At 36.6% G+C, this 27,002-nt stretch overlaps 3 protein-coding genes across 6 annotated transcripts; 2 read left to right on the top strand and 1 right to left on the bottom strand.

Annotated features, from left to right (window-relative positions):
- The first annotated feature begins 148 nt into the window (after window positions 1-148).
- On the top strand, window positions 149-5,889 carry LOC135114067 (peptidyl-tRNA hydrolase 2, mitochondrial-like). The gene is made up of 4 exons (XM_064029746.1): window positions 149-401; window positions 835-927; window positions 2,935-3,024; window positions 3,830-5,889. The coding sequence occupies exons 1-4, from the start codon at window positions 156-158 to the stop codon at window positions 4,022-4,024; spliced, it is 624 nt and encodes a 207-aa protein (XP_063885816.1). The 5' UTR covers window positions 149-155; the 3' UTR covers window positions 4,025-5,889.
- LOC135114065 (protein-serine O-palmitoleoyltransferase porcupine-like) lies at window positions 3,045-24,722 on the bottom strand. Of its 4 annotated transcripts, none has more exons than XM_064029741.1 (9): window positions 24,627-24,722; window positions 20,099-20,182; window positions 19,550-19,733; window positions 12,352-12,553; window positions 11,978-12,203; window positions 10,989-11,095; window positions 9,740-9,936; window positions 9,173-9,400; window positions 3,045-8,357 (listed from the first exon to the last, which is right to left on the bottom strand). In XM_064029741.1, the coding sequence occupies exons 1-9, from the start codon at window positions 24,705-24,707 to the stop codon at window positions 8,149-8,151; spliced, it is 1,518 nt and encodes a 505-aa protein (XP_063885811.1). In that variant the 5' UTR covers window positions 24,708-24,722; the 3' UTR covers window positions 3,045-8,148. The 4 variants fall into 4 exon arrangements, with proteins under 4 accessions (XP_063885811.1, XP_063885813.1, XP_063885810.1 ...); XM_064029743.1 differs by lacking the exon at window positions 24,627-24,722 and adding an exon at window positions 23,777-23,986; XM_064029740.1 differs by lacking the exon at window positions 24,627-24,722 and adding an exon at window positions 23,141-23,269.
- On the top strand, window positions 23,173-26,892 carry LOC135114066 (protein NipSnap homolog 3A-like). Its single transcript, XM_064029744.1, has 6 exons — window positions 23,173-23,315; window positions 25,483-25,575; window positions 25,713-25,836; window positions 26,009-26,167; window positions 26,288-26,518; window positions 26,748-26,892. The coding sequence occupies exons 1-6, from the start codon at window positions 23,238-23,240 to the stop codon at window positions 26,822-26,824; spliced, it is 762 nt and encodes a 253-aa protein (XP_063885814.1). The 5' UTR covers window positions 23,173-23,237; the 3' UTR covers window positions 26,825-26,892.
- Window positions 26,893-27,002: the final 110 nt, after the last annotated feature.

Raw genomic sequence — 27,002 nt, 5'->3', positions numbered from 1 at the left:
GTCGGGTTCATGTGACTCAATTCAAACATAGCGTTTAAGTTGTGTGGCTACATCTTTTATAAGACTGTGTTACCTGAATAATCTAGAAGATAATAATATAACAACTTGGTCACATCCAAGGTCTAAATAAAAAAACAGTTCAAGATCAAGGCAAAATGTGCGCCGTTATAGGGGAAAAACTTTCGCAACGCAACGCAAAGCAATACAACGTGTCTACGATGATGATACCGGTGCTGTCAGACTTATTATGCCAACCAGGAGTGATGGTAGGCGTTGGATTGGGCATGTGCATAGGATTTTTCGCTCGTGGTTCTTTCTTGAGTGACAACGGAAACCCAGAAGACATGATGGACAGCGGGGGTGGCGGCGCAGACGACTCGGATGACGAGGACTGGGACGAGGTAAGTGTGATGGGAATTCCAAGGGCGACTTTATATTGTTTATTGATAGTGTGAGTTCAGTCGACACAGAATATCTGTTAGTAAATCGTACCAGTAGTGGCTCTTTATGTATTTTATTGCCGCCACTCTAGGACAAACAAGTGTGGGGATTTAGTGGGAAAGCGGGGTTTAGACCCCAATGTGACCAAAGCAGGTCACATTTGGGAAATCTCAAGTCTGAGGAGAAAAGCGCTGCTTATAACGCATATTTACAATAACAAACACTACATTGTTCGTTGCCGCGTACCCGAATATATATATATATATATATATATATATATATATATATATATATATATATATATATATATATATATATATATATATATATATAACTCATCCCAGTTGGCAGTGGTAATTGCCATTATTCACAGCTCCATTATTTTGTTTCCAGGATGGTTTTCTTGCTGAAGGATCCGGGGAGATGAAACTGGTTCTAGTGGTTCGCAATGACCTCAAAATGGGTAAAGGCAAAGCTGCAGCTCAGGTATGTGGACACTATATTCTCAGCCTTATGTGAAATATACTTTGGTTTAGATTTTTACTTATGTAACTTTTGAGACTAAATATATTGGGCTTAAATAAACATATTTCTGGTAACACTTCTACAGCCCATTTTCTTTCAGCCACCACACCTGGCATCTCACTGTCTCAACTCTTTCTATTCTCATCTGCAACTAGGACTATCCTCCCTCCTTTCAAGTTTTCCTGTCACTTATTCACATAATTTCAGAATTATTGTCTCATTTTCTCCAGTCCTTGCCTTTACAGGTGCACACAGTTGATCAAATCTACACATACTTTACACCAGTGGTTCTCAACCTTGTTTGTCCCATGCACCCCTTTCATCATATGCCAGAATGTCATTCCCCCCTCCTTTCCAAGATTGTCCAAATAATATGCATATAATACTGAAAGGGGATGGGGGTACTCTTGACTGGAGGCTAGGTCTAGGACTCAAAGGAAAGCGTAAGCCTTTGTAAGGGTACTTGAAGATGGACCACTTGGTGGCACCTGTCTTTCCTTTGTGGCAGGCCTGTCTATGGGTAATAAGTTTTGATCCTTATGGTTCAGGACCTTGTGGTGAACAGTTTCATAGGCTGCTTGCAGCAGGTAACCATTGTATGCTGAATTTTGTGCTGGCCTGGGGAGCTCAAAGGCAATAAAAATATCAACATTTTAACAGTTTGAGTTTGCCAATCTGTGGTCCCAATCCCCTACCCTCCCAACCCCCTGAAAACTTGAAATTCCCCCTGGTTGAGAACTCCTGCTTCACACCATTTCTTCCTCCCACTGCCCTCACTATCCTACACACTTTCCACTCATGTGCCTTTATGCATTTCCATATGGTAGAGGACAATATGATTGCACATCTCTCACTTTTCTCTCATCTTTCACTTTTTTCTTATCTACATCACTCCATACCACCTAACCTAACTAGTCCATGCAGCACCTCATTTTCATTCCCTTTTGTGTTATGTTTACTGTAAGCAAAAATTTGATATGCCTGTTAAAGATGAGGACAAGGTTTGTGGAGTGGTTGAGGTGGTCCAAATGTTTTGGTCACATGGAAATGATAAGAAATTAGATGACAAGGAAAAATATATTACAGAGGTGAGGTGAATGCTATGGATGTCAAAGGAAGGTCCCTCCTCTATATCATTAGAGGACAGTATTGAAATATCAAAGAGAGAGAAGGAACTTATAGTTTACAGTAATGGAATGTGCAATGATACTATGTATGAGTATGAATAAATGGAAACTTTCCATTCAAAGGATTGAGCCTCAGTGTAGAACAGGTTATATTAGATTATAAGTTTTAAAGTCATTCTTTATTGATGTTTGGATGTACCTAAATGATGGTGAAACAACCTCAGGGTATGGTGAATAGCTTCTTGCAATTATAGGATTATCATCAGACCAGAAAGTCCTAAATGAAAGGAAAGTCACATAGGAAGTAGAGGAATGAGGTGGTAGATTATATATAAGCAGCTCTTGTATGATTAGTAATCAAGATTGGTATTAATAATCACCAAAACTGAAATTCTGTCCTCAAGTGTGGATTTCTCCAAAGGTAGGTAAACATAGCAACATAGACATTCAGGTTGGGCTAGTTCTTTGTCCTTGCTGTATTAAAAGGTCAAAGCTTTTGACCTACTGTAAATCCATGTATACTTTCTTCTTGATGGGCAGGGGATATTAGTCATTGAAGGTAGGGTGTGGTGTGAGGTGGCCTTGGAACCAGGAGACTCAGCTCACCATGTGTGCTTCTTGGAGTCAATGATAAATGAAGCAGCATTGTAAATTACCTCAACATCATTTTGTTCCTTAATATGTAGTGTTCTCTCTTATTTTCTATCCTCTCTTGTAACTTTGTAGAAATTTATATACTAAATGTAAACCTATAAATTTTATATATATATATATATATATATATATATATATATATATATATATATATATATATATATATATATATATTTTTTTTTTTCAGTGTTCACATGCCACTCTCAAAGCCTACAAGCAATTGCAAAAACGAAACAAGAACCTTCTAAGAGCTTGGGAGATGAATGGTCAACCAAAGGTAAGCACAAGATATATAAGTTTTCATAGGTTAGAAATTTAATTTTCCCTTCATAAATACAAGAAATTATTATACTAGGCTTTTGTTTCAAAATATGTGAACTATCCTAAATGTGACAGCAATTATCTACATAAAAGAATTGGCCTAAGAAAAATGTGTTGAAGACATTGCAAGATGTAGGACAAATCACCATCATCCACACCTACTCCACCACCTCCAGAGAACTCAGCTGAAAGTGCAATTTCAGCTCTATCTCACCTACTGCAATCCCACAGTCCCACTCTGCACCTGTATATTAATAATCTATAAGGCTGACACAGCAAAATAAGACTGTGTGGTGTTGAGCATTGGGATTTGTAGTGTGCAACAATTTCCTTTATAAGACTACATTTAACCTGTGACTGTAGCAAGGTAACAAGATGTAATCACTTTCAGCACAGGGGAGATTACTGTGCTTCTTGCAGTAGGCATCTACATCAAAACGGTTATAACTGAAAGCCCTTCTCCATCTTGGTGATATTACTTGATTCATTTAGTACACCTCTTCATTCATTGGAGAAATTTTGGGAGACATCACTACTTTTGCTTTAGCCATGTTTAGTGTTTCTGAGGCATAGATGAGATGGTATCCTAAGTCTAATTCCACTTTGTACCCAATCCTATGTAAGTAATGTATCTTGGACAAGGTCTGAGTTAGGACTTGTTCTAAATGTTAAACATATAACATTACATTCTAATTTACCTTACAGCATTGTTATTAAGAAAAGAACCGTAATTAACTTTTCATTCTTTCAATTTGATGCAGGTTGTTGTAAAAATAGATGATGAAGCTTCTCTAATGGACCTATCAGCACTGGCCCGGGAGGCTGGTTTGACAGTGAGTGTCATCCAGGATGCTGGCCGTACCCAGATAGCACCTGGGTCCCGAACAGTAGTGGGTATTGGACCTGGCCCAATTGACTTGATAGACCAGGTGACTGGGCATCTCAAGCTCTATTAATTATTGGTTATTATAAATAAGCTTAGAATAAATCTTTTGTTACCAGAGACCACCCTAGGTTACAACAGAATAATTGTGTATTTGAGGTTAAGAAAAATCCTCTTATTATACCACACTAAAACACACAACAGTTGTGCAGTATTGAAGGTATTGATTTAACTAAGGGTGGGCCATATTAGCAAAACTCATAATCATAATAAAGCATAATACTTTCTTGTGATATGAAATACTTTTTAAGATCTAAATGCCTAACATCTTGCATTAAATTTCACTACATCTCAGTTTGTGCATCATAGCAAACAGACTTTAACTTGAAAATATTAAAATTTTACATAACAAGAATGTTGATGGGTAGCTGACATGGTTATTTTCATCATTTGTATGAATTGCTTACTTTTCATCATATGGAAATAGGGGCCTGTTTTTATAGTTAAAGCTGGAGCTTGATGTTAGATAACTGTGCACATGGCTTGGCTTTTGAGCTTGATGTAAAAATCATGGTAATGAAACGGTTGACTCCACCTGTTGTTAATATAATTGTGAAAAAAGTTTTAATGTCTGGACTTCCTGTTGTCACTTTCATCTGGGTATGTTTCCAACTATCTTTCTTGTGGTGTTTAGCTACATCCTTTATCCTTTTAGGATCCTGGTGTGACCATTCCGTTAGGAATCCCGGATGTCTGGTTATTCATTAATTGATGGCTTGATTATAGTGTAAATTGATTTTTGTGTTCAGAAATCCAGTTGTGCATGTGGTTTCTTAATATTATATCCTGAATTGACCACTTTGTGAAAAGAACTACACTATTTCTGTGGGCAAATAAACAATGAAGTTGATTCAATGAAGCAGTGCACAGTATCAAGGAAGCTCAAGAACAGTCTTGGTGTAGTGTAAGAATGGTTGCATTATCAAGATATTACTAAATTATTTTCAGTGCTCAGAAGTTTAATTCCTTTTATGACTGTGTATGTAATATCAAGACAAGCTCTGGCTTTGACCATGACAGCACACCTGTATGTCCAGCTAATGAAAAGTAGTTTTACCATCATTTATATATTAACTAAATTAAACAAAAAAAATATCAGTTACCGTTTTCTTGCCATGAAATTTGGATATTATTTTCACATCTAATTCAGAACATATTTGAAAATCAAGATGCTAAGAATCTTGGTGATTCATTATGGTATCAAAACTACCAGTACCAAAGAAGTATTGCTGCAATATTGAGTGAAAGACCAGTATGACTTTTTAGCTCCCGAGTCTTAAAAATATCTTAGATGTTTTCTGGATATTTTGAAAGAAAAAAGTGTGTCATCTCAGGAGTGAAAAAGCTGTTTGGACAAGTTTTTGGATGAACCCAGAAACAGTTACACACTACCCATTTGACGTGTTCATCACCAGTGATGTCACTGTTGATTGAAAACTGATTGGAACTGCCAAATATCCTTCCATGAGATGGGAGAGAACTGTTGCTAGTATTTATGGGGCAACAGCACTCTCCCATCTCATGGAAGGATATTTGGCAACTCCAGTTAATTATCCTGTTGATGGAGTGATGTCACTGATGATGCACTCCATCTTAAGACCAACATGTGAACTCAGCCTTTGACTTTTGCCATTGGATCAGTATCACAACTTGATAGAAAATAATTTTATAACTTTTTGCAGGATCACTTAATAGCAACACATGGTGCAGCACTATAGTTAGAAATTTTACCTTGTTGAATGTTAGTGAAGTTCATGTTCACCTGTCACTTAATAAATACTGTTGAATTTACTCAGAATGCATTTTTGGTTATGAAATATATGTACTTATTTATTTAACTAGAAGCTGTGCATCACAAAATAAATATATAGTACATCACACACTGAAATTCTTGACCACAGTTTTATTTTTTGTGCAATTCATGACTAAGTTATAAATCTATATTTCTGAATGCAGGACAATGTGTCATGATAAGAATATCAAAAATAATGTGGATGATACAAATGAAGTCATAATTTCATTAATATCTCTTCATATTCTTACACATCTTGGACAACAGCAAACCATAATTTTTTAATGAATTGACTGTTATGTAATGTAAAACTTAATTAGCTATTCAGGGAGGGTGGAAAGAGGTGGAGGGTGAGTCAACTTATCAAAGTTGTCCACCTCCCTCTTTTAGTTATCAAATGAACTTCTATGCATACTGTTTCTCCCATTTCCAAAAAAGCATCACTCCCACATGCAGGGCTAGTGTGTACATGAGATGTGTGTGTGTGTGTGTGTGTGTGTGTGTGTGTGTGTGTGTGTGTGTGTGGGCTTGGCTTGGGTGTGTGATCTAGAAGGCAGGTGTGCAGTATGGATGGAAGTTAAAATTTAAATGTGTTGTAGAAAAAGTGCAATCTGTAAGTGCTCAATATGGAAGGATGATTGTATTTTTGTGTTACAAATCATTATTGGATGCATAACCAGATGGTTAGGGTAAGTATATAATTGCAGACATATGTTTTCAAAGTTATGATGCACAATTTGGTGTCTGCTCTCAGAAGGAAACAACATGATTAGTGGCAGGCCATGATGTCATCTAAGTGGATGGGGCTTATTTAACCCAGGGCCTTTTTTTATTTATTTATTTATTTATTTTTTTAAGAGGGTCATTGGTCAAGGGAAACAATAAAAAGAAAAAATCCCACTGAGGTGACAATCCCAAAAGAAATGTCAAGAGAATCATAAAAAATTGAAGGATAAGTGTCTTGAAACCTTCCTCTTGAAATAGTTCAAGTCATAGGAAGGAGGAAATACAGGAGACAGGTAGTTCCACAGTTTACCAGAGAAAGGGATGAATGATTAAGAGTACTGGTTAACTCTTGCATTAGAGAGGTGGACAGATAAGGGATGAGAGAAAGAAGAAAAGTCTTGTGCAATATGGGTATAAGAGGAAGGGAGGTATGCAGATAGCAAGATCAGAAGAGCAGTTAGCATGAAAATAGTGGTAGAAGACAGCAGGAGATGCAACACTGTGGCAATGAGAAAGAAGCTGAAGACAGTCAGTTAGAAGAAAGGAATCATAAGACTAAATAATCCCGAGCCACCTGTGGCTCTCTCAATGACCCACAACACCATCACTACTACACAACTACATTTTCCCAGTAGCTTTTCTCAGATCATCTTCAATTTGACAATAAGTGGATTACTCCTCTCTGTGTTACTCTGTAGATTGGTGACAAAGAGAATACCTGCACAGTCTAAACAACAACATCAGATAAGTTCCATGTCGCTAAGTTCATTCAATACATCCTTTCTGGAAAAATAATTCTGAGCTGGAGATGTTGTGGAGCGGCCATCTTGGCTGAAGAAGCATCTGTCATAAGCCACTAAGACAATTAATCCATTTTACATTGATTCCTATTGGGAAAATAGTTTCGGTTTCTGTATATTTTGGATTTCGAACAGCATTCCATAAGGAATTAAGTTTGAGAACTGAGGTTCCACTGTATTTATATGAAACAATATATCTAATATGCTAATAATTTCATCTATATGTCAAATCAATTTCTTCCTTTGATATTTATATTTGGATCAATTTGTCAATTGTGTATACTTTCTACATTTTTAAATAATGGCAGGAAATACTATAACTTATGTGAATAAAGCTGATGAAACATTTCTATCTTTGAGCAAAAATTAATTTGAGGACTTAAAAGGCCTTCAATGGATCAAGGAACAGATTGCAGTTCAAAAATGTTAAGAAGTCTCTTATTGGACATTACGGAGAGGATACCACAGTAAGTGATAATTCCTTGTTTTTTCTTTTTTTTTGCTAAACAATACACTATTGTTTTGCATCAACAAGAAAATAATTACTGAATTTAATACAAATGGCATCTGCAAAAAAAGGCATAGTATAGGAATCCAATATCACGAAAAAAGCATAAAATGCACAAATGCAAAAAAATTGTAAGGGGATATGAAATTTTAACAGAATACTATTTCTTTTAAGTATTTTTTTTTCAATTTGGCTAAAGTTATACACAAAACTCCAGATAATTTAATAACAAGAATTAAAGTTAATAAGATTTTTGCATGGCAAATTATAAAATTGCATATAAAATATATAATTAAAAATATTTTGAGATATTATATTAAAATATACATGATGTAGCATACAAATATAATCCAGTGACTTGAATAACTTAAACTTGCCCATTTACTGAGTGTATGACTCAGACTGTAGCCTGTCTCTTGCTCTTGGGAGTTGGAGTCAAACATGATGCCCAAGTAGGCAAGGTGCACCATTGCCAACACAGAGAAGGAAATGTTGATGAAAATTCCAATCCATGACCATTCTGTAAAAGTAAATATAAAACATAAGAACTTTCCCTCATACTCCCTAAAATAAGATCAAAACTTAGTACCTGCAATTGCTTTCATTTCATGCATGTAGCTTACAAGATCAGCACATTCTATTAAATATTACACACATATACACCTACCCTCAACCATTACCTATGTATGGTTATACACCAATATGTCTGACCAAATGGTTACATAAAAAAGTTTGCAGATGGCACAAGATTATGAACACAATTTTTAAAATGCCTTTCATGAGAACGTCCTCTTCATTTCCAGTGAGAAGTCTTGATTACAAGTACCTCTATGGACATCACTCTGGTGTACAGAGACAACAGTTTCCCAAGATCTTTTGCATGGCACAGTTGGCCACATACACCCAGTGCGAAACAATACTGCTCTTCATAAATCGTTCACTCTGCACCCTTTCTAACATTCTTTTCATCAACACTTAATCAAATATCATATCCATAATACAGTACTCAAAAGAGACAATGCACACACTCACAAATAAATAGTCTCATTCATATTGATGATCTGTTCCTGCTAACTCTTTCAAGAAGGTACACACATCAGAAGAGTCTATATTTGCATGTTTCATGAAATATAAAAAAAGTTATACATCTGTGGAAAAGATGCTGGAATCAAGAATATGGGAAGGAGTGATAAAGTATATGAGAGTGAAAGGACTAAAGCATAAAAAGGTTGTGGCTTACAAAGAGAGCTAAATATAGATTCTCATACTATGGGTGACCTACATGTACATAAATATAATTTTATACATACAGAATTCTGCTTTTTCTATACTTACTCTTATACTGGTGATGACACTTTTCTGGACATGGTCTAGCAAGAACACAAGCATCAAAAATGCTGGCCAGCTTGACCCTTAATGAGTGCTCTACATAAGTATAAAACCCAAGTGACAAAAGCACTGCTGCCAGCTGGAAGTTGAGTCCATGGAAGAGAGATGACATACTGTAGGTGAAGAGTATTGCCCAGAATATTCCAAACCAGTTTCTTGCAGTTTTGAAAATATCTGGAAAGAGGAGATTTTTTTCATGTTCCTAAATGAAAACAAAAAGTACAGAATCCTGATTTCTTATTTCTTATAATATACTGGAATTATCAATGAAACGTCACTACTCAGGAATGAATTTCTCTTAAGATAAAACTTTTAGCTAGAATTACTTTTGTAGCTTACTGTTTTATGTGGTGAATCCTCCTTTAAATTTTCAACACCTCTATTTCTGTCTCAAATCTAATGTTTGAGATTAATATGATTACAAGGAGCAAAGTGAAGGTTAAGATAATGTTTTGGAAGGCAGTTGGCAAGAGTTGGTGCTCAATCCCAGAATAGCAAAACCAAAGAACTTACAGGTTTTTAGCCAGTAGTGCATAGGCATGTTCCAGTACACGACCACTTCCACTAATGAACGAGGAATTTCAATATAAGCTGGTCTGGCTACCTCTCTGATATCCAGCCCAGACAGCTGGGCAGAAGTCACACTTAAATACGACACAAAGTAATGACTAGATCGGAAGGAAAATGCATCTCTGAATGCTTGTGCCCATCTGTGAATATAAAGAAAGGAAATTAATAATCATATTCTAGTTTTGCATAATGCTGAGACTTCTGTCAAAGTAAAGATGAACTATATAAGATAAAATAGAACACATTCCACTTATTTTATTAGGAAGTGAAGAGTCACTCATTGCCTACACATCTACAGTATTTGTTGTCCAAAAACTTGACTCAGGAAAACAATGGCACAGGTATGAGAGAGTATGGTGTTAGAAATAAAATTGAATAAAATATTGGAAAAGCAAAATACTACTTTAAAATTATGTTGTAAGGTTTTCTGTCTCTGGCAGCAAGGGCACTAAGCATGGTATTCTTATCAGTCTCTGGGGAAGATTCAGGCTCATTTCTCCTTGTGTGATGGAGTCCAGAATATTTTCTGAATACTGGTGATTGCCAGATTAAGTCTAGTAAACATCCAGGATCAGGCAGAAACTTAACATTTTCAGGCAAAAATATTGATTGCCAAACTGAGTAGAGTAAACATCATTGGACTTTTGGGATTCCAAAATAGTTAAGAAAGTCTATGTAATCAATACATTCTACCAATTCTAATACATGACAGAAAACCTAGAATCTTAGTGTCCAAGGCTTGGTATTATATGGAGAGATAAGAAGAGAACATATTTAATTCAGAAGCAGACAAAAATCTGGAACAACAAAGGAATGCTACAAGGCAGAGCAGACTGTGAACTGAATAAAGGAATAAAGAGTTAAACTAGGGTGGCTTGGAACAAGTGGACTGCTTAATAAATGAGTAAAGGTTGAAGGGGGCTTTACCCCACAGTGCAATCATAGAAAGTGATGGTGATAACACATGACTAAGAACAGACGTGCAATTAAAATAAACGTAAGGCAAAACAGAGATAGTAAAGGGAGATAAGGTAAACAGAGTTTCAGAAATGAGATGAAGATCTTTTGCTAGCATTGTGAACCTGCATACACAAATGTACCACATAAAAGAATTATGAATTCATAATTTTTCCACTGCCATTACTGTCACCACAATGTTACTGGAACAAACCACAATCTTAATCATACTTACTTATTGATTGAATCAGGCACCATCCACAATGCAAAGCAGGTGGAGAGGAGGAGGAAAATCATACAAGTAATAAGGTGGATGATTACTCCCAATACCAGCCTCAGGTTCTGTGGGGATAAGACACTCATTTTATTTCTGTGGAGGACACAAGTTGTAACATGTAATTTTTTCATTTATCATCTCATCTTTTGATGACAAAAAAAATAAGAAATATAAATAAATTAAACAAATACATAAATGTAATTGATCAATAAATAAATCAAATATAAATAAGTAAATAAAGTAAAATGTGTGGATAATGTGTGTGTGTGACACTGTCTGGCCTAATCTGTGTAGGATTGCTAGTAAGGGATTATTTTGAAAGTCCTAGAACATGATACCAAAACAAACTCTTGTGGATCTGACTTTTTCAAATAAGTAGGTAGATACTAATATATACATTAAAAATCATGATGAATTTTGACAGATTTGGTTTCTCAAGAATATATAAATTTTTGTGTAATCTGATGAGTGTGGAAACTTCAAAATACCATCTGCACTCCATAGAGGGTAGACTATGTAGTCATTGTTATTTCATTATGGTCAAATCACACAGGTGATTACATAATTTGCACATTCCTATATGAATATGAAATTTCATCCAATAAATCAGGCATTACATGTAATAAGAATAATAACAGCTCCTGGTTTATATTTCAGGGAAATGTAAATAGGAATCCTGGGTATAAGACTTCCCAACACTGCTTTCATCCATCTTATACAATGGACACAAAATAATGAAATGTTCCTCTTGCCAAGGGAACTTACGTGGTAGTTCAGGAATTACATAAGACAGGAAAAAAATCAAGGTAAAAGAGACCAACTGTAAAGTACGAAGAAAAATCCAAAATGTTCTATGCAGAAAGAAACAAAAGGAAGAATGAAATGAAAATGCAGCAAATATCTGCAGTTAGTCTTAGAGCATTCAGTCAGTATAACATGAATCTTACCCAGGAAAATGGCTGGAGGACCCTCTTGTATGATGAAAAAGATATCCAAGGGCCAAATATCACTGTGCCAGGATTTAAGATGTACCCAACCATCTCCAAGATATTGGGCAGTCTAGACAGAGATGATGAGTCTAGATCGAATCCAACAGATACTACCTTCATGAGAATGATCATCTGTGGGCCTCGAATGCTGTGCCAGTCAACCGGATCAGCCAACCAGAGCTCACTGATGGAATACAAGTACATGGCTATAGTACAGGGATACCAAAAAATCACTGGATCATTTACATTGGTGGCTCCTACACCAAATGGTACAACAGACATGCAGGAAACACTTAGTCATAAAAAATTATAAAAAATAATAAAGAACTCACCAAGCAATGAGGAAGGCCACACATGACACACAGGTGAAGGGACCCCGGCGAGACTTAAGTACAAAATGAGACAGTGAGAGGACAAGTCCCCCAACGGCCAGGAGACAGACCATATAGCTGCAGCGGTGGCCAAACATTCCCCAGGTCACAATACCCCCACACGTGGCAGACATCAGGTGCACAAGCCAAGCTGGCGGCCGCACTACATAAAAATGAAATAAATAAAGCAAAATCCTTATTTCAATCATATGGCAGACAACCTTAATGATATATCTTTAAAAACTTACATTTTTGTATGAGGGAAGTTTATCAACAGAAATAAGCAACAGGTAGGTGGTATGCAAAGAATGTGTTTTGCATCTTTAATTTGTAATTTCTGATCACCATTTTGAATCACAGGAAGTCAACAAGAATATAAGCAACTTTGAAATTAAGAAACCATTGTGAAAGTCGACAATGTTTCCAATCATATTTTCTATTTCAGTAATTGATTAACAAAGTCTTTTGACTTTTTTTTTACATGAAAACTCCAATATGTATATGAATAAGGAAACAAATCTGTAACCAATTCCATGTAACACTCTGTGAATGATGAACTTCAAAGAGAATTCTGTTTGTTCAGGGATGTAAGAAACTTTGCTCATTCCATCAGAGGAAGGAAAAATATGGATAGACACATTAACCACTTCAATTTATCTATAATCTTGCAAAGAGGAGGCCAAAACAAGATACCAGGGGCACACACTTGTGCACACAATCACACTCTGAAGCATTCTCTTGGTATCATTCTCTCACACATGATTACTTTTGTTCAAAATTGATCTTATGTAAACAATGTTCTTAAATAGATTTCAATGTTCATCTTCTTTCAACAAATAATTAGAGCAATATCACCTGCAAACAAGAGCTATATTCAAATTCTACTCTCTTGTCAGTATTCTCAAACCTCTTCTTAACATTCTTGCATTTATCTCATATTAACCATTTCTGAAGCTAAAAATAAATACCTGAATAAATAAATAAATAATACATATACTTTATCTTATTTTTCATATCTTGCTTTGTTTACCTCAAAGAATGTGGCATAGACCATTTTTGGTGTCTTAAAAGCAGCACTCACATGCACACACAATATGCACTCAAAAGAACAAAGATAAACAGATGGGAAGGATTCCTTGCCTCCCCTCTTGCAAGGAAGCAAAATCACAACTTTAGCTTGTATCCTGTACCTATTCACTGCTAGGCAAATAGAAGCCAAAGTGAGAATAAATAAATAGAATAAAAAATCTTATTCCTTTTTATTTTTTTTTATTTATCTATGTATGTAGAAATTTTGCTCTACTTATGTACTGTATATATACCCACTGCAGAAAGGGCAAGAGTTTTATTGGTAAAACAGTAAAAACATACCAGCAACAAATTCATTTAACAGCTTTTTCATATCTTCTGGTACTTTGTAATTTGTCTTTTTTGCCAATATGGTCATGTCAAGATGTTTTAATTGCAGATTTTGCAGTTTATCAAAATTTCATCACACTTCTCCCATTCTTCTGATGTTGAATGAACTTGTGAAAGATCCATTCATCTCTTTTCTAGTGTGTGTGCGTGTCTGTGTATATTTATCAAGTTGTACTGTACAGGGCACCAACCAAAGCTCATTTTGTCCTGTCTCCATATCCATATTTATCCAGTTTCTCTTTAATCATGTGTACACTGCTTGTCACAACCACCTCTTCCTTTAAATAATTCCAGATTTCAATAGTTTGATAGAGGAAGCTGTATTTCTTGATGTCACTCAAATATCCACTCTTCTTTATTTTCTTCCCATGATCCCTCGTATGTCTATCTCCCTCCTCCATCTGTGGTACCGAGTCATTTCTGTCTATTCTATATTGTTTGCTAAGTTGTACATTGTTATTAGGTCTCCTATTTCTCTTCTCTCTTGTAGTGTTGGTTATCCCATCTCTTCAAGTCTTTCTTCATAGCTTAAATCTTACAATTCTGGTACCAACTTTGTTGCTAGCCTCTGTATTCTTTCCAATTTCCTTATATATATATATATATATATATATATATATATATATATATATATATATATATATATATATATATATATATATATATATATATATATATATATAATCTTTTTTTTTCATATGTGTGTGTGAGAGAGAGAGAGAGAGAGAGAGAGAGAGAGAGAGAGAGAGAGAGAGAGAGAGAGAGAGAGAGAGAGAGAGAGAGAGAGAGAGAGAGAGAGAGAGAGAGAGAGAGAGAGAGAGAGAGAGAGAGAGAGAGAGAGAGAGAGAGAGTGTGCACCTTATATTTTTGCCTCCAATTTTTTTATGCACTTTCTTCACTTTAACATAGTGTATTAGCATATTTATGAAGAGAGAGAGAAAAAAAAATGTAGCTTTATTTCATTACATTTTCACTCATTTCATTCCATCCACTTTCTATACATCAAAATTTACTTTTCATCTAATCTGTTATAAGCTTTATCCTTACATATGAATATGAATGCAACTTAAAACACTGTTCCATTTGTTACTCTTTACATGATCTTCTATTCTCAGACTTAAGATCTCTTTCTAGGACATTGATTTTTATATAATTGATATTCTGCACTCTTAATTTGTTAAAGTAGTTTTATTACAAGGTTTGCCAAGTGACTTCTTTACATTTAATCCATTCACTTTTTTATTTTATTTTACATACAGAGACAATACATGCATCCTCCTTTCAACCTGTCTTACATATGAGATGCAACCAGTTAAGTACAGCTTCTCTTCCATATATCACCTTCTCACAACAGTTATCACATGTATGTCAGCTCTTTTTCATACTACAAATCACCAGTTGCCCTTTCTCCTCCTTTTCTGTCTTCCCATTATCCTCTCTAAAATAATTTTCTTTCCAAATAATTTGCATCATCACAAGTGTTGAAGAATCAGACAGAACAACACAGCATATATAGTTCAGGGGGATACTGAGTTTGTGTTCAAATAAGGAAACTTGCATGAAGTCATAAACAGCAAAGTCTGTCTGCCTACTTTTCATGGTCCTATCATGAGATGAGGAAAGAAGCCTTGCAGTGATCCTTTCATCATACCTGTAAGCAAGCTGCCATGGTAAATCATCATATAACTCTATTTAGTGCAACACAGCTTTAGTAGCTTTAAGAAAAAAAAAAAAAAAGCTAACCACAGCTATTTTGCAAGGCTCCATTCCCACAGATGAGCTATATCCATAAAGGACACATGAAACCTGTGCCTAGCTACCATTGTTACTGTAAGATATGGCCTAAGAGATCTCTCCTCTTCTTGATGGTACTTACATCACTATACCTTTCTTTTCTATCCCTAAGGATGCCTAGCTTTTATACACAAGGAAGGTAGGAGGGATGCCTCTTGCTCCAATGGCACTACAACATTACCTCACCTCATGTCTATTCCACACTTCATCATGCACACAAAATCATATGAGCACTCAATGAATCCAACACCACAAATTTATGTTTTATATTATGACCTTCCTCAACTTTAAAAAAGGGAAAGTCAGACCACATGGGCACACACTTATGCCACTCACTTGAAACATTACTCTTCTTCCAAGGCAGACACCTACTCATCAAAGGATGGCTTTTAACACCAACTCAACCTGCACAATATTTGATGAAAGTGAGTGTGCAAAGCTCAAAAAGAGAGTGCAAAAAAACAGAAGTATAATTTAGAAATCAACAACATAGGTAATACGAATAAAAAACTCTGAAAACATGAAACCCAAGTAGCTACAGAACATGAAAATGAAGTGTAAAAAGAAAGCATGCTAAGCTAAAGCCTGCACACATAATAGTATGCACCTTTACACATAGATTATAAAAAAGTGAAGATGAAGGACATAATTTGAGATGAGTGTCTTAATAATATTTGAAGTCTGACAAATGATCAGCATAAAAAATTTGATGTAAAGAAGCAGGAGAAAATAAAAATGGTGATTACCTTGTGGAAGTCTGTGCAGAGTGAGGCTTGTTCATAACAAACACCATTTTTGAACATAAGATGATTTACAGGTACACCTGCAGAGGAAGAGGTGGAATGGTAGAAACAACAGAATGCAGGACTATCTCAGCCATAGCCGGCATTCAGTATATAAGATGCCTTGTGTGTTTGGCTTGATCGCAAGCTCAATAAGCATTAGATTTTTATTTTCAGAGCTGAGCTGCAGACAAAACTGGTGTATGATAAATATTAATAAAACAGTAGATGATGGTACTACGAGAAAAGTGAACAATGTAGTAGAGTATACAGTGTTGTGGTGGAAGGCTGTAGACTAATGAGATGGCAACTGCGGGATGAGGAGAATAAAAATAAATGAAAAACAGATAAATAAAAAAAAAGGGGGGGGGGATGGGGAGCCATGGTAAGCATCCACACGCAAATATAACCATGACTTCATTCTAAGTTTCCTATATATTCTAAGGTTGTTATTTTTTTCAGAAGTAGTTTATTTTATATTTCCTATTCCTTTTGCATCATCATCCTCATTTTTACCATCATCATTATTATCTTCAAAATATTGCTCATCTGTAGTTTCAGGAATATCTAATAAGAAAATATGTTAAATATACTGAAATTCTCCCACAAAACATCTTTTTCACTTTCCATTAAAATGGTGATGCAGCTTGCACTCACTGCCTAAAAAAACTATAGTCATGCGTCTGGCAGCATGACAGGATTTTCCCCAAGGATGACGCTATTTCGTAATGTATGCCATTATTTCAGTAATCACTGACAATGGTATATGTTTTCTTTACATTATTTGGCCTAAGTTCTTGGTTCATACATTGTCTTTTCTGCAAGAACTGGCTATTTTAACATGTGTAAAAGGGTTCTCCATGGGGATTTCTTGTACGATCAAAATGTTGTAGGTTTTACTCAGTGAAGATATGCTATTAGTGGTATTATTATTATCACATACACTGGACACCAAAAACTTCTTTGAAGTACGAACAGCCTTAACTCATAAATGAGAGGAAATAAAAATTCATAACTGGTAATTCTTAACAATGTCCACATTCTTGAGAGAAGACACTATGGACCTCTGGCGGCTGAGAACATGTACTGCATATTGTGATATCTCTAATTTAATGAAGAATACAGACCTCCTCAATCTTCTCCATTAATATTTGTCAGCTATCTCTTCATTCCAGCCCATCTAACAAAATATCTTATTTAATTTCTCCATTCCATTCATTCTCTTCTCACCTTTCTTGCTTCATTCATCTCTATTTCTATTCCTCCATGCTATCCTTTCATATGTATTTGAAACAATCTAACTTAACAAGCAACTTCCCATTCAAAACAACATTCATTCTCCTACCATCACCCTCCTTCATAAGCTTCATTATTTTAGTCTTCATCCCATTCACTCTCATTTTCATCCTTTCATAGTGTCATAATCCAGCTTTGAAGAACCATGCAAATAATGAGAAAATAGTCTGAACATGGAGTAAAGACAGCAACTGAGGACTGAACCTGTCAGAACTCTCATAGTAAATCGAAAACATTACTCATCAGGCCAAGATGATCGCCAAGACCTGATTGATTTTTGGTCGTCATTACAACTCACACTCATATTTCTTCAGCAGCACTCTCATTCCTTCTCCTGAATCAGCTACCACTGCAGTATTATTTGCAAACAACAGCTGCTTCAGATTCTCATTCTGTGTCAGCAGCAATATCCAGACTCAAACCTATATCTAGCATTCTCATATTCACTTCTCTTTCAATAACATCCAAATAAATATTAGATAAAAATCACACATTCTTGCTGCAGGCCTACTCAAACAATCAATTATTTACTTTACTTTTTTCTTGAACACATGCTCTATAAGAACACATGAATAATCACAATCAAGAAACTGTGTATATATAGAAATAAGAACATGATCGGACTCAAATACTGTATACTGCATATGGATAAAAAACAATACAAACTTCTCACCTCCCTTCCTCCTCCTCTTCAAATGCAAATGAATCTATCTCTTAATCACAATGTAGATTACAAGTTAATGATGCAGCGAATATAGCATATGGAAGAGCATGAAAAGAGAAAGAACACACAATACTGCCAATTAATTGATGCTTAATTTAGTAACACATCATGCATAAACAGTTTAAAATGTGGGATAAACTCTTTTAACTCCAGTTACACACATGCTTCTGTCTGCCTTCCTCCAGCATCTTTATAAGCAGTTAAAGGTTACAACCAGTGAAAACCTGTAATACATACCTAATGTGGTGAAGTAGCAATTAAAGTGCATAGGAAGGGTATTAAAAGGACAGGATACACCAAGGTTTCTTCCCACAACAGCACATTTTCATCACAAATTAGCAGTATATGTTGTTGGTTTAGGTACACACATCTTCTATCATCATTTTAACATCCCTGCTAAGGCATCTGGCAAAGCAGAGATTAATAACTTGAATTTACCAGAATCATAGATATAGCAGTGAAATGTCCCATTATGCTACAGTTATCCTTTATGGAGAAAAAAAAAGAAAAAAAAAAGAATGATGATGATGATGATGATGATGATGATGATGAGGAGGAGGAGGAGGAGAACAAAAGGAAAAGAAGATAGAAGAGGAGGTAGTGGTGGCAGATGAGGATAGTGATGATGATGATGATGGTGATGCATGGTATACCAGCTCATCTCAAGAATTAAGACAACCACTGACAAAGATTGTTTTGCATTTTCTGAAGGCAAATTATAGTATTATTTCTGAGAGGTATCTTGACCTCTATGCATATAGTACTGTCCATGATATTTTTAAAGTAAATAATTAAGAGCAAATTAAATATCCAAGTTTCCATATAACCTCTGATGTGGCAGGACTGGTAGGGTGTAGTTATGTTCAATTGACAGACATGAATACTGAAGACCCCACTGACCCAGAACACCGTTCCTTTCATACCCAAGACACTGACACCACCGACATAGGCCTCAACACCCAGCATTGTTTGTTATGTGTCTTCCTCACTTGCCTTTGGGATCTCCTCGTGAAAAGTTAAGTTCTGCCTACTACTATATTACTAAAACATGTTAATTCTCTATGAGCTACAGTACTTTTTGAATGCCAAAGTTTAAGGATCATGCTTGTGTTCATCAATAAGCCAAAGTGTGACAAATAGTTACCTATCCTGGTTGTAAGTAAGAAGATGAGTGACCATGCCAAAAGGCTGTACAAGTGTTGTGAAGAGTCTGACACAGTGGGCACAACACAGTATTCATACAGCTCTGACATGGAAGCTCCAGTTGACATATTTGTTTCTTCTTCCTCCTCCTCCCAAGATTCTCCAACTGGAAGCTCATATACATCCTACAAATATCAACAAAAATTTATTTGTATTTTATATAAAAAAAAATTGCAAAAAGCATTATGATAAATGTAAAAGTTGACTTGTATTTTACATAAAAAAGTAGTGATGGGAGACCTGTACAAGTGTTTGAACAAGTAAAAAAGGAATGTTTGGATAGGAGGAGGTGGAAGCTCCTCTGCAGTGGCCACCTTCTTGGGAGTAAGTGGTGTCATATATATATATATATATATATATATATATATATATATATATATATATATATATATATATATATATATATATATATATATATATATATATATATATATATATATATATACTCGTATATATATATATTCAAACTCTGACTGGAAAATTTACTCACCTCATCATAGTAATCTAAATAGTCCTCACCCTCTTCATCTTGAGCAAATTCATAGTCATAATCTGCAAATGCCATATCCTCCATCTGAAAAGAGTTAGGTATAAACCTTACATTCTCCTTCTGACAGAGTATGAAATTTACTCTTTGTATGTATATATGTATGTATGTAATAATGTTTGGTTATATTTAGTTTTGAAGACCTTTCACTAGTACACAGTCAAGATTAAAGTACAGCACTTTGGTGATGGCCTAGTAGTCAATACTCAGAAATAGCAATTTTGGAGACCCGAGTTAAAAGTCCTGCCAGAAGATGTACATTTTTTAAGATACCACTGAGTGGCTGAAGAATCCCTTATGTACTTCCTATCAATCCTATTTTTAATGGCCACCGACTTGGGGACCTGTAGGGGGCATTTCTTATGGAAGTGCTCTCAGTCTTTGTAATGATATAGCTTCTACATATAGACAGGCTTTTTCTTTGCATGAATTCAGTCTAATGAACCTTAACATACACCAAGTTTAATAAAAATTGTGTGGTATGTTCACTTTAATGAGTATCCAGTGTAACCAGCACAACTGCATCTCCAAACAATCCACCAATGTTTCACTAGCCACTGCCAGGCAGCACACCACTTCCTCTTCCCTTTCAATTGTAAGCAGCCTCACTAACTACACCAAGCATCTTTAATCTCATTCCATCACAACAAATGAGGATAAGAATCATATTTTATTATCACCCAAGGCCAGTGATAGCTCTAATAAAGCAAAGAAGGTGCAGAAGACCGTGGAACAGAAATAAAAATTTCAGAGATGTGAGAAGGGTCAGAAGACTTCTGTATCCTTGCAAGCCCTCGGTCTGAGACAGAGCACCCTCAGAACAGTTTAGCAACACATAGACAATATCTGGGTTAGTAGAGAAGCAGTGACATCTAGATCAGTAAACATGTTCAATGGCCCAGTGAGTTTAGCTGTCATCCAACAGAAAGCCCTGAACCTGATAAAAGATACTGAAGACGACCAAACTAACTCTGGGTGGTTTGCCAAATCAAGTTGTGGCACAGATCCACATCAAGATGATAGAAAGAAGAGGCAAAAGTGGATGACCCTGAGGAAGTGGAGTCATCAAAGAATGAGTGCTTGTGACGAGATGAGTGACTGTGACTGTATGGCAGTGTGAAGTGTGGGATGATATCATCACAGGATGAGTGACTGCGACTATGTGGGCAGTGCGAGTCTGGAATGGGGAGTAAAAAATTGGGAATCACATGAAACACAATGCTTTTCTCATCTCATCGTGAAACCCTTCTTTACCACTAAGTCCCTATACTTGCTCTGCATAACAGAAGCACCGCCAGTCTCACGGTGTACGCGGCCCATCAAATCCCCAACGAAAACAAGAATAAGCCAATCTCATGACTAAAACCTAAGCATCAAACTAGCATGTATATTCACTTTCCTTTTCCTATAATGCTGACAATTGGTGTGACTTTATATTGTGGTTCCCTGTCGATCTCGCCAGGTATAGCCGCTTATATTCAGCCACTACTAACATCAGAGGGCTAACAAGTGACAAATATCATTGGCACATACCATGCAGCCACTACACCGCGCGTCCCGCCGCGTTGACAGACGTCACTTCCATGCCACTCAGGAATGGCCGTGGGATCAGCCTTTGCAACGGTTTCCATTGTTTTGTTTTTTGATGGATTCTTTTTATCTTCTAATGTCTGCAGTCTTGTGGATTATTTACGGATAAATTTACGTAGTATTTTTGTTGTTTCATCATGTTCCTCCTGTGCTCTATTTCCTTTTGTGTTTAAAAAAACCCCTCTTCAATAACTCAAGTCAAGCCACAAGAAAAACTGGCTGAGGCGACTAACACCGAACTTCATAAAAGCTGTTTTATAAAGAAACAAGATATGAAGTTTCCAATTTAGACTATTAATAGGGGGGGAAAGACAGAGGATGTTCAATGTCAATGTAGAAGACGGGGGCAGTTGAATGCCATTGAAGAAACTGACATAAATAACTGGATTGTGTCAAGTTGATAGATTTATTGGATTTTTGAGGCATTGAACAACACTAAATTTGCTCTGCCCCAATCAGAAATTTTAGAAAGATCAGAAGTCAGGCGTTTTGTGGCTCCCTGCATGAACTGTTTAATTCTGTGAAAAGACGTGGGAAAGTGCAGAGTGGTATCATCAGCGAAGGATTGGATAGGACAAGAAGCTTGAGTTAGAAGTTCATTGATGAATAATTGAGAGTAGGAAACATGAGGAACACCACTGTTAATAGACTTAGGAGAAGAACAATGTCCGTCTACCATAGCAACAGTAGAACTGTCATAAAGTAAACTTAAGAAGTTACTATGGTGACACGTGCAACTCTTGTTCCGATGTATCAAGTGTTCCGTACTGTATTTTTTTGGTCCGCTAGGTAATAGATATAATACTTAGGAATAACGATGCCCATTATTCAAAAACCAAGCATGGATAAAGAGGTGAAGCGTTACATATAGTTTCTCTTCTGGTTGTGCAATATACTTTCACATGAACCATACAACCATACTCATACATAATTCATACGCTGCTTAGTATATGCTAGGTGCTTTCCTGTAGGTAGGGCTGCAACAGTGCGTGCATGGCATTCGCACATAAATACATTAATTACCATTGCGTTATCATGCAACATGCATTGTGCAAACTCTGCGATTACCGTGCACACACACACACACACACACACACACACACACACACACGGGTGAGAGAGAGAGAGAGAGAGAGAGAGAGAGAGAGAGAGAGAGAGAGAGAGAGAGAGAGAGAGAGAGAGAGATTATCATTCTATTGTAAAAGGCAAACTAAATTAAATGGAGGTGCTGCAGGGACGGTAGTGGGAGCTAGAAGTATTCGTAAAAGTAGGGAGAAGGGGAAAGCGTTAGGAGACAGTGTACAATACAGTGGAGTGACTAGTCAACGAGTGACCTTGGATAAACAGTCTCTCTCTCTCTCTCTCTCTCTCTCTCTCTCTCTCTCTCTCTCTCACCAGAATCAGTCTGTAAGCTGTTGCTGGGCGAAGTTGGCACGGCGGCCACCACAAGTGTGTGATTCCTTGCCACTGCTCATAATTCTTCCTTGCCAAGATGAGTGTCATTGTGAACGTTAGGCACACCATGATCAGGAACCATGGGAGACAAAATATGTTCAGCAGAAGGTTCACGGTAAGTGTTAATTTTGAGGTACTAAGATGATGGGTTTGTGCTCTTGTTGTCTAGAGAAGTTAATCTGTGTGTGTGTGTGTGTGTGTGTGTGTGTGTGTGTGTGTGTGTGTGTGTGTGTGTAGGACATTATAGTTCACATTTACGTGCACACTGGAAAAAAAAAAAAATCTGTAGCATAGTTGGAAATTAACTTTGATGGCTATATTAGGCCTACGTCGTGCTATTGAATATGAATATGAACAGCAGCAGTTGAAGCCTATTACTTAGTGTTATATGGTATTTGATTATTTCATTACGTGAATGGTTAAAATTATGTAAATCCAGTGCTCATACGAGATTTGACATGAATCACATGTTATGATGGAACTGCAACATTAATATGAAATTGACAAGAAATGGACTAGCAGGTAAGCAGTATAACCTTGTGGACCACTGACGACACCAATTTATGATATAGTTACCAAGATATTAAGTCAAGCCGGGTTCACACTATCCTTCTCACACGTCCGTCTGCAGAGAGAGTGCGCCATCAGCAAGGAGCCTTTATAGAACCCTTGGTCATCAGTGACGTCACTCCGGAAAAAAATTGACCTAAGCTGGCAAATATCCATCCGTGAGACGGAAGAGCAATGTTGCACACTATTAGTAGCAACAGCGCTCTCTCGGTCTCACTGAAGGATATTTAGCAGGTCGTCGAAGTGACGTCACTGATGATGCCCAACTCCAGAATGACGTGTGTTTGAAACGTGGAGTGTAAACGTGGGTTCAGTCATACCGTCCCCCTTGTCTACCTACTCGTACTTTACGTGTTTGAATTAAGCGGCACTGCTCATGTGTCGCTATTTTTGTCTCACACAATCTTATGCGTTATCATTTTCCTCATTCTTTCTCGTCCTCCAGTGAATTCGAGACATCAAGACTTATAGTTCATGGTCTTAGCCTTAAAGTCGTCTCTCAGGAATGTGGATAAAGTGTTAAAAAGTAACCAGCTATATATGCATTTTTATCTCGTGTACAAGTTGATGCTATACTTCAATGAAGTTTTCATTATCCGATGTATATGATAATATACATAATTCAATAATGATAAAAATATTTCTTCGTTGAGTAAAAACCAAAATTTATGAAATCCCAGTAGAGAGCGCTTTTCATTCTCTTATTTATTTGCATAATTCTATCTTTAAAAATACACATTTTCATTATTTTCACTTAAGTGATAGAAGTTACATAAATTATAGTAATTTAAGTTCATCACACAGTAATATGTTAAATTAATCTATCTAACATTGTTAGACATCTCCAGAGACTTACTATTATAGCGTCCCCTATTTGGTCATCGCAGTCATGAGTACTTCTGATAGAGTCTTCCCTGTTGAGTGTTACAAAGCACATGGACACCTTGAGGGCGGCACAACAGAAGTGGTGTTGCTGTCAGAGAGCTTATCTGCTTTCCTGATATAATATCGTATTTTTTCTTAGTCAAACAGTCCTTTGTTTGTTTGGGATTATATATATGTTGCCGCCTGCCAAGCCATCTAAAACTTTTAAAACTTAATTTCATTCTTTTTTATTAATTTTAAAATACATTTGTTTTTGTATCTCAGTTTCCTTTTGTTAATTTATAGCAATAATAATAATAATAATAATAATAATAATAATAATAATAATAATAATAACTTTAAAGATTTACTATTAAAATTTACGTATATGTAGTTTGCCACAAAGTCTGCGTTTCTGACAGCCTTTCAGGTCATTTCACCTCCACAATCTTACAGTCGGTCACTTTTCTATCGCATTCTCTGTCCAATACTTAATATGGCATACTCTTAAACGGTACATTCGTGTAGTTATGTACGTGGCCTGCCAAGAGTATGAACAGCGAGATATTCGTAAAACACGGAAGTTTAGAGAAGTGTCTGACAGTGGCGAAGTTCCCCACTGAAAGCAGGTTGCCAACACTACTTACGGTATTTGAAGCTTGAAGAGATTTTTTTTCCTCATGTGATATTTAAAACTCGAATGAATTCTTATTTAGTTCACTCATGATGTTTAAAGCTACAAGGGATTTCTTTTTGCTCACTCACGATATTTAAAGTTAAGATTTTTTCTCACTTGTTATTCATTTATTTATTCATTGATCCATCCTTATCACATTTTCTGGTTTTAGATAGGAGCCGCCGAGCAGCAGCGTCAAGGGGAGGAGAGTGGGGCAAGACCACCTGTGTACGAGCTGAGGACGTACACGGTCTATGCTGATAAGGTGAGGTGCTGTCTAAGCTGAACGAGGAAAGCAATATGATCTCATTCTTTTGTACTCGTCTTTTGTTTTTTTTTCAGCTTTTTATCTACTTTAACTACGCATTTAATTAAGTAAGAATGATACTTGTCTCTATACAGATGCGGGAGTTTTTAGACCTCACCACCAAAGAGTTCCATCTCCGCACTGTCCATTCCAAACTCGTCGGCTATTGGACCTCAGAGATTGGCGGCCTGAATCAAGTAGTGCACATCTGGGAGTACGGTAGGTAGAATTAAGGTAGAGGAGATTTCGCAAGCTACCTTCATACAGACAAATGTAATGATAATAATGATAATAATAATAATGATAATGAAAGTCCGTATAGCATCTACAGTATGCGACTATGCTCAAAGTTGATTCCTTTAATACACTCACTGTGCCTTGGACTCTGTAGGCAGCTTGAGCGAGCGGGCAGGTGTAAGGGCAAAACTGGCGGCCGACCCTGAATGGATAAAGCGTTACCTCTCTCGTATTGTGAGCATGATGCCGTGCCAAGACAATGCCCTCTTGACATTACTTCCTGGACGCCAAATAAGTCTCCCGTCAAATAAGGGTGAGCAGAAAGGATGAAGGAGGAAAATGCAAGTAGTCAAACTAAAAAAATCCTTTCCTACTATATATCTATCCCTATATATCTTTGTAAATTAATTTATCCATCTTTTTTTGTTATTAGGAGTTTACGAGCTTCAAACGATGCAGCTGCATGGGACGCCAGCAGTGTGGTCCAAGGCACTGCTAACGTATGTCCAAGCGTGTGAGGCAGCACGCCAAGCAGAGGGGTCGATGGTAGTGGGTGCCTGGAACTCAGTGCTGGGCCCCAGGCAAATGGCAGCGGTCCTGTGGCAACACCCGACTCCTGATGGCAGTCTATCACTCGCTGAGGCCTCTGCGACTTTGCCCGAAAGTAAATCCTTACACAGAACACTGCTTTATATTGTATTACGGATTATCCTCAATAGAACTACATATACTACAGATATATATGTGAATATGAGTTCTAAGCACATTCTAACTACGATCAATAATTACCACTGAATTGTCTTTTTTTTCTCTCTCTCTCTCTCTCTCTCTCTCTCTCTCTCTCTCTCTCTCTCTCTCTCTCTCTCTCTCTCTCTCTCTCTCTCTCTCTCTAGGCGAAGCACTGGCACCCTTGATAGCCTCAGGTCACAGCAAGCTGCTCCTGCCGTATGCTGTCTCTCCTTTGCAGTGAGCCGAGGTCACCCTGATCAAACTCGAAGACTTATTTTATTTTTTTATCTTATTTTATTTTATTTTTTTTAATAAAAAGAACTGCAGCCTCTTGGCATAAAGGAACAGGTTGTAAATGATGAAGAGACCGATACGAGTGTGCAGTGTGATGTCAACAAGGTAAAAGGTAATGGTTTAGG

The sequence above is a fragment of the Scylla paramamosain genome, chromosome 27, assembly GCF_035594125.1.
Source record: "Scylla paramamosain isolate STU-SP2022 chromosome 27, ASM3559412v1, whole genome shotgun sequence".
Classification (NCBI taxonomy): domain Eukaryota; kingdom Metazoa; phylum Arthropoda; class Malacostraca; order Decapoda; family Portunidae; genus Scylla; species Scylla paramamosain.
Note: the sequence above shows the minus strand (reverse complement) of the source record. Positions and strands in the feature narration are given on the sequence as shown.